At 46.4% G+C, this 16,450-nt stretch overlaps 1 protein-coding gene across 9 annotated transcripts in view; it reads left to right on the forward strand.

Annotated features, from left to right (window-relative positions):
- Adap2 (ArfGAP with dual PH domains 2) overlaps positions 1-15,808 on the forward strand; it is a gene marked incomplete at its 5' end in the record, with an annotated part of 31,652 nt that extends 15,844 nt beyond the window's left edge. Inside the window, 6 exon segments of one of the 9 annotated variants that reach the window (XR_006847914.2) lie at positions 1,253-1,336; positions 4,520-4,582; positions 5,806-5,883; positions 6,801-7,029; positions 7,717-7,864; positions 8,258-15,808. Coding sequence is in view for 8 of the 9 variants with exons in the window: in XM_046427033.2 (XP_046282989.1) it covers positions 1,253-1,336; positions 3,703-3,830; positions 4,520-4,582; positions 5,806-5,883; positions 6,801-7,011 (564 nt within the window). 9 annotated transcript variants of the gene reach the window in all.
- Between the last annotated feature and the right edge of the window lie 642 nt (positions 15,809-16,450).

Consider the following 16,450-nt stretch of genomic DNA (forward strand, 5'->3'; position numbering starts at 1 on the left):
CTCTCTCTCTCTCTCTCTCCTTCCCTCCCTCCAGAGAGGCAGAAAGGAAGAGAAAATGAGAGGAGGAGAGAGAGAGAAAGGGAGGGACAAAGTACACTCTTTAACAGGCACAAGTTGTCCTTACATCATCAGGGATCAAATGGTACCACACTTGTTTTGTTTCCCTAAATTCAAGAGCCTCATTTCCAAGATTAGCAAGGAATGTAATCAGTCATCTCTCTTGTCCCAGGGCCACCAGTCCATTACTGGAGAGACCTTATAAAGTGGTAGCCTGAGCGAGTTTTTCTGGTCTGGCCCCATTCCCTTAGTGCCTGAGACCCTAGAAAGTTCTTAACAAACCCAGGGGCAAGAGGGCTTGGAACTTCAGAATACTATCCCCCTATCCTTGACCTAGGGGAGACAAGTGGAAATTGTTTCATTCCTTTGAAACCATATTTAAATGACTTTTTCGGTCACCGTATTACATCAAAGTCCAGTGCTGCAGCTATTTGGACAAGTCTTTCAGCCTCCCAGTTCCTGGGAGAAAGAATCTGGTAAATCCAGTCCAGCCTCTGTATCGGTCCAGTCCTGGTCCAGGTGCTATGGCCCAGGAAGGACAGGATTGGGAATGGAAATGGGGTGAGGGGCAGTTCTCAGAGAAACAGGTTGGCTAAGCAACCAGCCGAAAATTTATTACAACATCTAAACTGACCTGCAGGATGGTAGAATGTTCTAGTTAAAAGATGTGTGTGGGAGGGAGGTGGGTGAGGCCAAGTGCGCCAGGAGTAGGGGATAGCATGAGTTGGGGGTATTGAAAATGTTGAGTGGAAAGAGCTCAGAGGGCAGAGTGCATCATGCTAAAGAACTTAGGGTAGTGGAGGCCTCCAGCCAACCTGGATGAATTAACCAGACAGTCACTGTCTGAATCTGAGCTCCTGAATCTGAGTCTACATTTGAACAAGATTCCAGATGATTGCAGCAGGCATTAGAAAGTGTAAAGCAATGTCCTGAGCCATTGTGTGTAACTCCCATGCAGCTCACCTGAGTCCTTTCCCATAGCTCTAGAGTCCCTCCTGTCAGTGGCTTCCCGGGGGGGGGGGGGGGGGGGGCTGTGGCCTAGTCCTCCCAGGTTGACCCTAGGTGGAACTGTGTGGCATATATGTGTGCTGAATGCATCGGCCCCAAACCTGAGAACCCTAACCCTGCCACCAGACTCAGCCTCCCGTCCTCACCCGTCTGACTAGCTGTCTGTGTCCTTTGTATTTTGTCACAGGAGATAGTGGACTGGTTCAACGCCCTCCGCGCAGCCCGTCTACAATACTTAAAAATGGCCTACCCCGAGCTTCCAGAGTCTGAGGTGAGCTACATGTAGACCCCAACTTCTAAGTCTCCCCCTGCTACCTCCTCTCCTCAACTACTGATCCCTGAGGCCAGACGAGGTTTATTGCAGGCAAGACCTTGAAAGGAGAGGGTTGGGCATCACAGAGGGAAGCTGAAGGCTTTTATTTTTCTGGGGAGGCCGGAGGATAATAGACTCTAAAAATCAGGTCAGTTTCTTCCCTTCAGGACACATGGCCACTATAGTGTCAAGAGGCTCAGCCTTTGGACAACTCTTTCTGACCCCTTCTCCCACTAAAATGAACAAATGGTCCCTACATACTGTTGAGCCCATTTTATCTCGTAACCCTTTTAGGCAGGATGAGTATTCCCATTTTACAGATGAGAGATGGAGTCCCAGGAAGGTCAAGTGAGTAACGGAAGGTGCTCTTCTCACACTAACATCTGCCCTTTTCCCTATGGTGCTCTGGACTCAGGGAGGCCTTAGGATCTTCCCCACTGCACTTGTAACAGGAGAGGTCTGCCTACAGTGGCCAAGGTAATGGTGAGCCCGAGAACTTCATTTGGACTGTCCTCAGGCTTGGGTGGGGTAGCCCATGTGGCACAAGGCAGAGGATGCTGCCTTGAGCCAGGAGGCCTGCACCCTCATGGATGCTCTGTTCCTGATTTGCTATGTGACTCTTGCAAGTCATGGCACCTCTCTGAGCATCTGTTTTCATATTGGGTGGTTGTTGCAGACCCTCTTCATGGTCTCTTCCAGCCCTGAGGTGCTGTGGTCTGGTCCCTGTTTTAAGCTTTCCTCTAAGAGGCATTTTAAAGTGATAGAGAGATCCTGTTAAACCTGGACTTTCCTTCCTCCCAACTCTTTGACCCTCTTTGCTCCTCAGTTCCCAAGCTTGCAGGGAGCTAGATGTCTGGGTTAGGGTCCACTCCGGTGGCCCAATGATGCATTGAGACAGCAGCTCCCTGGGTACAGTTCCAGTAAGGCCTGACCTGGTTCTGAGAAGCCCTTGGAGGTTGGTGTGCTGAGTCAGCACTTGGAGCTGGCTCATGCTTGCTCCCTTGGGCGGGAGTTGGGAGTGCTGACTGTTTTGCCCAAGAGGAGGAGAGGACAAAGTAAAAGTGCTCAGCCTTCTTTCACTGGGGCTGGCTTCCCATCCTTGCTGACCCATGTTGAGGAAATTGGTCTTCAGCCAGTGTCCTCCACGTTCCCTTTTCTCTCTTGTTCATGATCATTACCCCTTATCCATCCCCAGTGTCCTCCCAACCCACCTCTCTCCTCTGTCTTTCTTCCCACCCTATGTCTATGTATGGTGTCAAATTCTGGGCAATCATCCAGACTTAGCTCAGGATTAAGGATCCAAATGCTGGAAACCCAGGGAGGCCCTGTGGAGTTGTGATATTTTTATCAGAAATAGATACAGAATCTGGGTACAATGCTTATAATCCCAGCTACTTAGGAAACTGAAGCAGGAGGATCACAAGTTCAAAGCCAGTGGGACAATTGAGCAAGACCCTATTTCAGAAATTAAACAAACAGGGATGGGTTCAAGAATACAGTGCTAGGGCTGGGGATGTGGCTCAAGCAGTAGCGCGCTCGCCTGGCATGTGTGTGGCCCGGGTTCGATCCTCAGCACCACATACAAACAAAGATGTTGTGTCCGCTGAAAACTAAAAAATAAATATTCAAATTCTCTCTCTCTCTCTCTCTCTCTCTTTAAAAAAAAAAAAAATACAGTTGCTTGCCTAGCATGAAACTCTGGGTTCAATCCCCAGTACTGCAAAAAGAAATCACAAAAACAAAAATTCGTACAGGGCTGGGGATGTAGCTCAGTGGTAGAGCACTTTCCTAGCATACTTAATTCCATCCCCAGCACCACAAAAAGAAAAAAAGAAAGAAAGGTACACACATTCTGATGTGTTATTTAGGGCAAGCCACCTCGCCTCTCTGAGCCTCAGTGTACTCATCTGTCACCACAGGGACAATGCTTACCTTCCAGGACTATTTTAAGAATCATTTGAGTCAAGTTATACAAGGTACAGTAAGGAATTCCCTTCTTGCCATTGTTTCCCTGAGCCTAGACTAGCCCTCGGCTGGCTCAAGTTCAGAATAGGGAGCAACTGGTGACCCTATTTTCTCCAAATGGAGAAATTAAAGCTTATAGGATGTATTTTAGGGAAAAGGGAGTAACATAGTTGAGGTTTTCATTTTGGGCCCCCAATTTCTCCCCTTTCATATTTCCCATTCTTCTTCCCCAGATCTCCCCTCCCCTTTGCCCCTGCCCTGGAGCCTGGGAGAACGTGCTCTGTTCTTGAAACAAGTCTGCTGCTTGAAACTTTTGACTTGCCCAGTTGACACCCCCTCCCCACCCCGTCCTCCCACAGCACAGGAGGCCAGTGTCAGTCCCTGGCAGCTTCTCTGAGCACAGGAAGGCAGGCTGGAGCTCACATGATCAAGTCTTGTCCATTGCACAGGAGGAAACTGGCCCAGAGAGACAGAAGGTCTCATTAAGGTAGCACAGCTGGTTGAGACCAGAGGTGAAGCGAGAATGCATGTCCCTCCACTCCTACCCAGAGTTTTCCTTGTTTGCCCACTCTACAGTCACCTCCTTGTGACCCTATATCAGTTTAGCTGCCAATGGCCAGTCTCAGTCAAGGGGGCTCTGGCACGTGTGCACCTTGGCACCACAGTGAGGTGGCAGGTGTATGGCCTTGTGCCTCCCAGTCCTGAGCATGCTACCAGCTACATAACTTGGAGAAGACCCACCACCACTTCATTTCAGCTGGGTTCCTTTAGATGCACAATGAAGCCGATAAGATCCACCTCACAGGGCGGCTGAGGATTGCACCCAGATCCTGACACACAGTAGACCCTGGGAAAATGTTCCCAAGAGACACCAAGAAGGTCTTCTCATGGCCTCACTTGAATCCATTCTTGTGACTGAAGTTGTCCTTAAACCAAGTCCCTAAACTAAGACTCAGCCATGCTGGTGAGCTCAGCAAATATCTGGGGTGCTGTCGACTGGCTTTGTTGAAATATTGATATTACATCCATTGCACATTCCAAATATAACCCCGTAAACCATGAGTTCACATCCTTCCCTATTCCAAACTTCCCCTTTCTCTGGGAGCCAAGTTCAGTGGGGAACCTTGAACTCTTGGGGTGTGAGGAGGGGGTCAGCCTCTGTCTCTCTTCCCCCAGCTCGTGCCCTTCCTCACCAGGAACTACCTCAAACAAGGCTTCATGGAAAAGACTGGTCCAAAGGTACATTCAACCATTCCTTGGGGGACTTACATGGATCTGTCCCAACTACCAATAGGCCAGAATTGGGGAGGTGGGGAAATGGGGAAAGAGGGTTGGAGAGGGAGGGAAAGAAAGTAAAGCCGTATTTGTGAGCTCCTGGGCTGAAGGAATGGGTGAAGGCTCCATGTCAGCTGATGTGTGATCCAGCTGACATGTGTTGCTCCAGGGCCTTCTCTCTCTCATGGGGGTATCCCAACCCCCATCATCATCACCATCAGCTTCTTTCCTCCAAACTCCCTCCATCTGTGGGAAAGCAGAGCCAAGAAGGGGATCCCTGGGGAGACAGCTTTTGGGCTTCCCAGAATCCTCTGCTGGGAACCCACGGGGACCCTCCAAGGAGAGGCAGACGGGCCCAAGGAAACACATTCATGCCAGGGTGAGGCTGCATGTGCACTCACTCCCTCACACTCAGCCTGACTCCTTTGCTAAACCAGCCCTCTCCCTCAGCAGCTGCTTATTCCCACTTATCTATGAAGGAAAGGAAGGGCTGCTACTGTAGGGAGGAACCTGGATATTGATGAAGCTTAAGGAAGCTTGGCTGGGCTGGGTAGATAGCTCAAGTGGTAGAGTGCCTGCCTCCCATGCCCAAGGCCCTGGGTTCAATCCCCAGCACCACACATAAACAAAGTCTGAGTGCAGGGGGTCCAGGTGGTTGGATGAGGGTTGAGGGGGAAGTCAAGGGAGAAGCAAGGCAAAGGTAGCTCCCAGAATAGGATGGATGTTAAAAAAAGGTGCAAGGTGTCAGGGGTAGAGTGAGAAAAGTCTCAGGTGGGTTGGAAAAGGGGCCAAAGGTTTGCTTTAGGTTTCTTCCTTCTCTAGCTGGGCACCGCCCCTCCCTATGGTTTTTACCCCAGGGTTTTCTCTCCCCTGACCTAGGTTAGGATTTGGTCAAGGCCAGCACTTTCAGCTTGGCTGAACAGTAGCCACTTCTGATTTCCCCAGCTTCCTTTTTCTGAGATTTCTTTGTCCACAGCTTGAGAAAGAGGGAAGCGGGCCTTCCCAGCTCTGGCAGCACCTGGAGGCAGCAGGGGTGAAGCTGGAAGGGGGTGGGGTGGGAGATGAGGGCTGGGAATGGGGTTGGGAACTTGCAGAGCCCCAGAGAGAAGTACTGGGCTTGTTCTAGGCTGGCCCTGACCTCTGTCCCCTGCTTTGTCATCCCTGGTAAGAGGTTCCCTCTTTTGCAGCAGAGAGAACCTTTCAAGAAAAGGTGGTTTGCCCTGGATCCCCAGGAGCGGAGGCTGCTGTATTACAAAAATCCGCTGGTAAGAGTCACTCCTGGTCCCTCCCCAGGACAGTCCCAAGGAGAGGTGGATCAGCACTTGTCCAGCCTACACAAATAAACTCATCTCCTGGATCCCCCAGGGTTGGGGAGCCCTGGTCAGGAAAGCCTGTGCCCCCTCCCCTTCTAAGTTAGTTCCTGTTCCAGAAGCCCATTGAGAGCTTCCCAGATGCTGCCAGTTGTGATTAGATAAGGCATATCCCCCCTGCAGTCTCTGGGGCCTAACCAGGAGGCTGAGATGAGGAGTGGTTAGGAGTGGGGTCTCTCGAACCTGGTTGTCTGGACTCCGGTCTCAGCCATGCCATTGTGGTGGCATGCCCTGGGTAGTGTACACACTTATCTCTCTGTGCCTCAGTTTCCTTCTGTGAAAAATAGACTTAATATGTATGCCTTGCTCAGCGGGTCCCATGATGATCATGACTTCCTACATGTAAAGCGCTTGTATTCCTGGTGCCCAGTGATCTCTCCATACATGTTAAGTGTCTTCTCAACAGATGATTATGTGATTTGCTTCAGGGTTTTAACCTTTCAAATTCAAGTCGTTCCCCCACCCACACGGTGGCATACTCCTGTAATCCCAGCGGCTCCCGAGGCTGAGGCAGGAGGATCCTGAGTTCAAAGCCAGCCTCAGCAAAAGCGAGGCACCAAGCAACTCAGTGAGACCCTAAGTAAAACACAAAATAGGGCTGGGGAGGTGGCTCAGTGGTTAAGTGCCCCGCAGTTCAATTCCCAGTATCCACCCATCTCCCCCCCCAAGAATCAAGTTCCCCTGCAGCATAAATCCTGGCAAGGACACTCACTTACTCCCCTTTACCAAAATAGATCTTGAGGGCTGTCAGTGCTTCAGGGGTCCCTCTGCCCCAGCGTGACCTCTGATGACCAGGTGCCTTTGATTTTCAGGATGCCTTTGAGCAGGGCCAGGTTTTTATCGGGAGCAAGGAGCAGGGGTACGAGGTCTCTGAAGACCTGCCCAAAGGCATCCGAGGGAATCGCTGGAAAGCCGGCATCACCATCCTCACCCCGGAGCGCAGATTCATCCTCACCTGTGCCACTGAGAAGGAGCAACGGGAATGGCTGGAGAGTTTGCGGGATGTCCTGTGCCGCCCCTTGACACCCCTCCATGTACCCAGTGAGAAGCAGGGACTGGGGGTTGTTTTTTTGACAGAGGGTAGGAAGGGGTTTCTTCACTGGGACTCGACTGTGTTGCCAGAAGAGCCCTGACTCTGCGTTTTCTGTGGCCTTCTCTTCCTGCCAAAGAAAACACACAATTGTTGCCAGGAAATCCCCTCTGTGCCCCAAGTTCCTCTAACAGAGTCCTTCTCCATGAGCTTCAAAAGGAGTTTGGAGCCGGGGCAGTATTGCCCGCCTGTAATCCCAGTGACTCAGGAGGCTGAGGCAGGAGGATCTCGAGTTCAAAGCCAGCTTCAGCAAAAAGCAGGGCACTAAGCAACTCAGTGAGACCCTGTCTAAAAAAAAAAAAGACTGGGGATGTGGTTCAGTAGTCAAGTGCCCTGAGTTCAATCCCTGGAACAACAACAACAAAAAAATGGTAGTTTGGTGCCAGCAGAACCCTTGAGGCTATCTCTGCCCAGCTCATCATCTAGGTGCTAGACAACCTCTCCTTGTTCCTGGTCCCTGATCCCTTTTCTCATGAGAAAACTGTGTCCTCCTATTATTAGCTGAGGTCACCCTGCTGGGCAGCTCCTGGGACTTTGGATTCTGCCCCATTCCAGAGGGAAGGCTATTTTTAGTGTCCTTCTTTCCCCTGGGTCCTTCCCTCTGTCTGTCTTTCTAAGGCTCCTCCTCTTCACCCCAGATGTGTCCCTGCACGGCTGCCCTGTCTGCTGACAGCCCTGCAGAAAGGGAGAGATGTGCTGAGCTGGAGCAGGAAACTTCTGACCCAGGGCTTGACTTCTGGGGCACAAGGGAGAAGTTCTGTGTTTGGAAAAGTACAGACTGAGCAGGTGACCTCACACAGACCCTTGGGGAAACTCCTGTGCCCTCTGAGCCTGACCAGTGCAAACACAAACTCTCTCTTCTTCGTTGTCCCAGTTCCCAAAGCCAAAGAGCCTCAGAAGCAGATGTGGGAGGCGTTGGGTGGGTCAGTTGGAGCTTCCTTTTCTCTAGGTGCATGTGTGTTGGAGTCTTTCGGTTTCTCTCTCCATCTCCATCTCTGTGCTTATCGCTCCCTCTCTAGTGTGTAGGTCCTCTGTGTCTCCCACTCTTTTGGTTTGTCTTCTTTAAAAAAAAAATGTTCTTTTTTGCTTTTCTTCCTTCCTATCTTTTTCATTCTGTTTTTTATTCTGGCTCCCTCTGGTAGCATGACCACCTCCCTCACACTCCTGTTTCCCTTGCAGCTGCAGTAACAGAGAGTGGCTGTAGCAGCAGGTGACCCATCGGCTGGGGAGCTGGCTGGCCACCAGCCACCTACTGGAGCTCCTGGCATAAAGGAGGAGTTCTTATCTCTGATCCAGTTGCCCAGCACGAGTGCCGCACAGCCAGCAGCCAGCTTGGCAGAACTCACTGCTGACACTGAAGCTGTGATGGATCTTCCTGCTCCTTGGCCCTTCCCTACTGCCCAGCCTCCAGATCAGAGGACGTGGTACACAGTGAACACATATGTCACCCTGTCTTACAAACCAAGACTTGAAATGTCCTGAAGGCCCAGAACCTGCTCATCTGAAATGGAGGCATTGTAATGAAAAAGCACCCACAGCATCCTGGAAGTGGCGTTTTGAAAAAAAAAAATTAATCTGAATGTAATCATGAGGAAATAATCAGGCAGATTCACATTAGGTATGCTCTGCTGAACAGCCAGCTGGGACTCTTCAAAAAGGTCCATGTGATGAAAGGTAAAATAGTTTGGGAACTGTTGTAGGTCTGGCAACCAGAAACCAGATGCAATGTATGATTCTTGAGTAGGTCCTGGATTTAAAAAAAATAGCTGTAAAGCACATAATTAAGATAATTGAAGAAATTTGAATATGGATTTATACTAGCTAATAGGATTGTAAGATTATGGTATTCATGCTGTAATGGTATAGGAAAATATTCCTGTCCTTAGGAGTTACGTGCTGAAGTGAAATGTAATGATGTCTATGACTAATTCCTAAAAGATTCAGCAAAAACAAGTGTATGTATAAGTATATGAATACAGTGTGTGTATGTATATATACATATATATATATATATGTATATATACATATACATATATATAGAGAGAGAGAGAGAAAGAGAAATACAGATATACATATATATATAAAGAGAACAGTACTGTATAAATGTTATCAACTGATGAATCTAGATAAAGTGTAGATGGGGTTATTTTCCTATTAATACAAATATATAGGTTTGAAAGTTTTTATATTAAAACATTGGAGGAAAAAAAACCCAACTACTTTTCACTCTTCAAAAGCATGTTTTTCTCTATGAATCCAAATGTTCCTGGAGCCATTTGGCACAATGTCACATGCCTGTAGTCCCAACTACTCATGAGGCTGAGGCAGCAGGATGGCAAGTTTGAGGCCAGCCTTGGACAGTTAACAAGACCCTGTCTCAAAATAAAAAATAAAGAGAGCTGGGGGTATAGCTCAGGGATAGAACTTTAGCCCAGCATGTGTGACACCCTGGTTTCAATCCCCAGTAGGCCAACTAACAAAAATAAAAGTAGCCAGAGCAATGTTACCCACCTGTAGTTCTAAGTACTTTCAAGACTGAGGTAGGAGAATGCCTGAGTCGGAGAGTTTGAGGCCAGCCTGGGGAACATAGTGAACCCCCCTCCCCCCCCAAGAGATCAGGCTGGAGCTGGAGCTCAGTAGCAGAGGACTAGCCTCGCATGTGTGAGGTACTGGGTTTGATCCTTAGCACCACATAAAAATAAACAAATAAAATAAAAGCATACTGCCCATCTACAATTATAAAAAAAAATAGATAAATAAGAAGGGGGGGGAATCAATGTTCCTGGTAGAGTTCCATCTTTGTGCACATTTGAAAGAAACAGAAGCTCAGATAATATCAAAACAATGCCTGCATTGATTGTCATAGTGCTCTGGAAGGGAAAAAAAAAAAAAAAACAGAGGAGACACCGCTCCCCTGGACCACAAAATGGAGAGCTATCCAGGGTTGTCAGGTCCTGCCACTAACTTGAGACCACTAGCAAATTCACTTCCCCAACTCTATGCCTTGGTTTTTCTCTCTGAAATGAGGAAGTTGCACTCGTTATTGAAATCCAGTGTAAGTCACATGTATTTTTGCCCACCTCACGGATGCCAGGCTCTCTGCCTCACCCCATGAATAGGCAGGAATAAAACGATGTGCTCCCTGCTGTGGCAGATGACAGCCTTCAGGGGGCGGCAGCCACTAACCAGGGAATGGCAGGGAGTAGGGTGTTCAGAAAGGGGAAGGAGAGCAACCTGTGGTGGCAGGGTGGGGCAACCAGGCTTGTCCTAACTGAGGAGGAGAGGGCAGGCGCCTCCCTTTCCAGAAAGTGACACTGAAGTTGAAACTTCCCGGCTGTGTAAAGATTAGTCAGGGGGAAGAGGGTGAGGAAAACACTTTAAGCTGAGGGAAGAAGATGGTCAAAGGTCCCCAAGATGTGAAAGAGAAACTGACAGGAATCTCAAATGGCTGAAATGTTAGAGAAACAGATGGACAAGTTTCCAGTTCTGTGATTTTTTTCCTTTTAAATCCTTTCCTCTCTTTTCAATGGATGTGCAGAAATACACGAGGTATTTTTTCTTCAATGGAGACCCAGAGGGTTGAGAGGGTCTTTAAGAGATTCTCTACAGTTACTGGGACTTTTCTTTGGATCCCCGGAGGACAAGCAACACATTGGGGTGTCTCTTTCCTGAAGCTTTGTGACTACCTGGATAGGGAGGTGGGTCCTCTCTGCATCACCTGTCACACCTTGGAAATGTCTGTTTCAACTCCTGCTGGGCTGTGTGGTAGGGGCCAGTTCACTTGTCTCCCTTTACCACCACCTATGAACTGTGTTGGGCACCCTACTAAGATCTGGAGATGAGGACATCAATGAAAGGTGCAATCTTGCCCTCAAGGGAAACCAGAGGGGAAGGAAGAAAAGTCAGCAGACAGCAACAACCCTGCTCCACTATTCTGGGAGGGAAGCCAGGCTTCTGAGTGTGGGAGAGGGGCCCAAGGACAGGCACAAGAGGTCAAACCCCAGTGACCTAGTTGGGTCTCTATCTTTGGGTTCCCTGACGATACCTTTGTACTCTTGCCTTAAATCCCCCTTTTTCCATCTTGACTTGTTAGTGCAAGGAAGTTTCAATTGTTTGAATCAATCCCAACTGAAAATTCTCCCAAAGAGGTGATATCTATGCTGAATCCTAAAGAATGAGTAGAAGATCCTTGGGTTAGGGTGGGGGAAACAGAGAAAGATGCATGTACAAAAAGGCCCCAAGACAAGAGAGGCCTGTTCTGGAAATTTCAAATAATTAAGTATGTCTACAGAACCAGATTGTTGGGGTGAGGAGGAGTAAGAAAAGATGAAATTGTAGGAGGGTTTGCTTTCAATAATGTTGGAGCAACTCATATCACAACAATCATCTGACAGATATCAATTATAGGCGCTGGACAGACTATATCAAAACAAATGCCTGAAAGCACTGGGAAATGACCCAAAGCAGGCAGGAACCAGAAAGGAGTTGGCACTAAAAAGCAGGGAATGGCACGGATAAATGTCTCATTTTTTTCAGTTTTCATCAGAGGACAGGCCCAGGTTAGTGCCTCAGGGAGTTACCCAAACTCTGATGGAAACATACAGTCTTCCTTCCTGAAAAACAGAGAACAGTGAAGTAAACACAGCAATTGGAAAGTGAAAGGAGAAAATCTGGGAGAAGAGAGCCACAGAGGAGGAGCCCTGAGTTTTCCATATAAACTGCCCGATCTCTGGAGAAATGTAGCAGAATCCAAAAGGTCTATGAAGTATCTTTCTCAATATCAGGATATAATGCCAAATTACTAGATAACTGTGTGCTAATCAGTTTTGTTACCATAACAAAATACCTGAGTTAAACAGCTTACAAAGAGAAATGGTTTATTTTATCAGAGTTTTTATCACAGTTTTGGAGACTCCAGTCTATGATCAGTTGGCCCTGTTGCTTTGGGCCAGTGATGAGAAGGGGCTGGGGTCCCATAGTCCTCTTTGGAGGCATGTACCCAGTGACCTAAGGACTTCCCACAAGTCCTCACCTTGCAAAAGCCCCACCACCTCCCATGAGTGCCACTCTGGAAACCAAGCCTTTAAAACATGGGCCTTGGGGGGACTTTCAACATGCAAATTATAGACATATGTACTGAAATGAATGTATGAATATGAAACCAGAAAATGTGAATGATATTTGTATTCTCCAGAGAAACAGAAACAGTAGGAAATACATAGATATATAGAAAGAGATTTATTATGAGAGACTTGATTATGGATTATGGAGGCTGAAAAGTTCGGTGATCGCTATCTGCAAACAGAGGCCCAGGAAAATCAGTAGTGAAGTTCTAGTCCAAAAGTGCCAATGTCTGAGGGAAGGAGAAGGATGGCCCAGCACAAGCAGAGAGTAGAATTTACCTTTTGTTCACCTTATTGTTTATTTAGGTCCTCAACAGATTGGAGGATGCCTACACATGTTGGTAGGGCAATCTTCTTTACTCAGTCTACCGATTAAAATGAGAACTTCTTAGTTGGGTGCAGGTGACACACGCCTATAATCCCAGAGGCTTGGGAGGCCAAGGCAGGAGGATTACAAAATTTCAAGCCTCACTTGTTGCAATTTAGAGGGACCCTGTCTCAAAATAAAAAATAAAGGGTTGAGGATGTGGCTCAGTGGGAGAGCACCCCTGGGTTCAATCCCCAGTATTAAAAACAAACCCCAAAAAATGTAAAAAATAGTTTTAAAAGAAATATAAAAGATTGCCTATTTAAAGCAAAAATTACAAATGTTTTGCTTTGTAGCATCTATAGAGATAACATATATAACAACTGGAGCTTAAAGACTGGGCCAACTGATCATGGACTGGAATCTGCAAAACTGTGATAAAAACTCTGATAAAAAAATATAAACATTTTTCTCTTTGTAAGCTGATTATCTCAGGTATTTTGTTATGGTGATGAAACTGATTAGCACACCTTTGTATAGTAAATTTTACAATAAGTGGCATACAAAATCAACTCTAAATTGACTGTGAAAAGTCAATGATGTATATTGTAATTTTTTTCTTTCTTTTTCAAAAGAAAAGAATTATAGGGTTGGGGTTGTGGCTCAGTGGTAGCGTGCTTGCCTGGCATGTATGAGGCACTGGGTTCGATTCTCAGCACCACATATAAACAAATAAATGAATAAAGGCCCATCAATAAGTAATAAAAAAATCTTTAAAAAAAGAAAAGAATTATAATATACATCTCTCCACCCACCCACTCCAGGCTGGTCTCCAGGTCCCCGACTCAGACAATTCTCCTACCTAATCAGGTCCTGGGGATTGAACCTAGGACCTCTTGCATGCTAGGTCAGCACCCTGCCTCAGCCCTTTTTGTTTTTTATTTTGAGACAATCTCCCTAAATTGCTGAGGCTGACCTCAAACTTGAGATCTTTCTGCCTCAGGCTCCTGAGTATCTGGGATTACAGGTGTATGTTCCCACACCCTTTCCATTCTCATCCCTACTCCTTTTAAAATTGTGTGGTTTGTTTTCTTATTGTTAAATTCTTCATATACTCTGAATACCAGTCCTTTGATAGACAAATTGGCAAATATTTTCCCCCAGTCTGTGGTTTTTCACTTCCTGTCTCACTCTCTCTCCCTCTCTTTTTTTTTTTTTTTTTTTTTTTGCTACTGGGATCAAACCCAGAGCTTTGTGTATGCTAGGCAAATTTGCTCTCAGCCCAAATTTTTCAGTCCCTTGACTGGGTTAATGGAATCTTCTTTCATCAAGACACTGAGGTCACAGTTCATTACTTTCTTTGTTTTATGAAGATCTTTGTACAGCATTAAAAATAGGGTATTTGTTGGGTGCATGGTGCAAACCGGTAGTCCCGGGAGGCTGAGGCAGGAGGATCATGAGTTCAAAGCCAGCCTCAGGAATTTAGGGAGGCCAAGCAACTCAGTGAGACCCTGTCTGTAAATAAAATACAAAAAGGGTTGGGGATGTGGTTCAGTGGCTAAGTGCTCCTGAGTTCAAAAGGGTATTTTGGCTTGTGTTTGGATGTTTGTATTCATTTATTATAAGTGGAGTGGGAATAAGGACTATGACAATGTATAACATGCTTAATAAACTCTCCCTTCCCTTGACCACAAAACAAAAACACACAAACAAAAACTTTGTCTCCAAAAACATCTACCAAAGCAAACTCTGGTAGACCACATTGGTGACAGTTATACCTTTTTTTACCCAGCACACAAACTCAAGGACCTTGTTACTTCTTACTCACTTGGCATTGGAACAAAGTATTGCCTGGCATGGTGGCTCAAACTCTCAGGAGGCTGAGGCTGGAGGACTGTTTGAGTTCAGGAGTTAGAGAACAGCCTGGGCAACATACTGAGAACTTCTCTCAAAAATAGAGTATACAGGGGCTTAGGTTGTGGCTCAGTGGTAGAGCGCTTGCCTGGCATGTGTGTGTCAGGAGCTGCCATGTGGGAATCGAGCGCCCCCTAGCTTTGAGTGATGAGAGTGTAGAGTTGTGGCAAGTCAGCCATGGGCTGTGTGTGTGAACTATGAGCACTAAGCACACAGGGTGGACTGAACGGATGTTGCTCCTCTGTTTGGGCGGGCAATATTAGCATCTTTTCCTTCTCTCTATGATCCCCACACAGGGCAAGATGGGCGTGGGCTTCCTAGATGTCAGTCAACCTGCTGACAGCAAAACTTCACAAAGCTAGACTCAACCCCCTGAAACCTTGCCTCATTTGAATGGCTTCTCCCCAATAAAAGGGTTCAGCACTCATGCTCCTTGCTCTCTTCCTTGCTTGCCTTGCCCCCCCATGGGTGCTGCAGCTGAGGAACCATCAATGAACCCCCAAAAATGTACTTTCTGTGTCTGTGTATTCATTTATTTCCCAAATTCACTTGGAGTGACCCTGACTGGTTTAGTCGTGGGACAAAACATGTGAGGCACTGGATTTGATTCTAAGCACAGCATATAAATAAATCAAATAAAGGTCCACCAACAACTAATAAAAATATTTTAAAAAATAAAGTATACAATTCAATTGTCTTGAAAAAACCACCACCACCACCAACAACAACAACAAACAGTGTCATAGAAATGTGTGTTGAGCTGGGGATGTGGCTCAAGCGGTAGCGCGCTCGCCTGGCATGCGTGGGCCCGGGTTTGATCCTCAGCACCACATACAAACAAAGATGTTGTGTCCGCCGAAAACTAAAAAATAAATATTAAAATTCTCTCTCTCTCTCTCTTTAAAAAAAATGTGTGTTGACAAATTTGTTTGAACTGACAGCAAATGAGTCTGATTTAACTGACTGGTTTTACAGTAAGGACTAGCTTTGCCAGTTGGATTATGTGGCATATATTCTACATAAATCCATTGATTTCATTCTACAGGTCCAATCTTTTGAAGAATATTTCAGGTATATAAGATAAAAGTACCCCCCCCCAAAAAAAAGAAAGAAAAAGAAAAAAGGAAGAAAGAAAGAAAAAAGGTTATTAGATCAACAAAGACATATTGAAAAGTATTCTAATTTTTCTAGCCCTTTCTGAATACATCAGGGTGTTTCTAAGTCAAAGTGTAATTGATTGTAATTGCCAGTCACTTGACAAACCTAAGCAGAGTCTTTTTGGCCTACATCCCAGAAAATAAGAAAGTGAATACTTCCAATGACTTGTATAACACAGATGATTTCAAATGTCTGTTTTCGACAAAAATAAAGAGAAAAAAAATCGAATCAAGTTTCCAGCTGAGAAATTATTTTAAAAACTTCTGGTTTTGCTCCCCAATGGGGCAAGAAAACAAAAACAGCAAAACCAACCCAAGAAAAAAACCGAACAAATAAAATCAGGATTTTTTTTTCTATGATGGATCCCTATAAGATTTGGGGTGCTTGTTGGGTAACGGGCTTTCAGCCCACAAAGGGCATCAAGGAGACTGGAACAATTCTACATTATTGTAGAGATTTTAAAAGTTTGGAGATCAGTTACTCGATCTTGACTGCGTGGTAGAATCACTTGAGGGAGGTTTTATAAAACATCCAAGTCGGGACCCCACTCCAGACAAGTGAAATCACACTGTCTGGGAGAGATGCCCGAACATCGGTATTTTAAAAAGTGTCCCAGTAGATGTGCAACGGTGTTCTTTAATCCCTTCCCACTTTTTTTTTTTTTTTTTAAACCAGGGATTGCACTCAGGGGCACTCGACCACACCCCCACCCCACCCCTATTTTGTATTTTATTTAGCGACAGGGTCTAAGTTGCTTAACACCTCGCTATTGCTGAGAGGCTGGCTTTGAACTGGCGATCCTCCTGCCTCAGCCTCCAGAGCCGCTGGGATTAGGATGTGCGCCACTGCACTCGGCTCCTTACCACTTTA

Source organism: Marmota monax, unplaced genomic scaffold (assembly GCF_021218885.2).
Source record: "Marmota monax isolate L192 unplaced genomic scaffold, Marmota_monax_Labrador192_F-V1.1 WCK01_AAM20220418_F8-fsc01090, whole genome shotgun sequence".
In the NCBI taxonomy this organism is placed as follows: Eukaryota; Metazoa; Chordata; class Mammalia; order Rodentia; family Sciuridae; genus Marmota; species Marmota monax.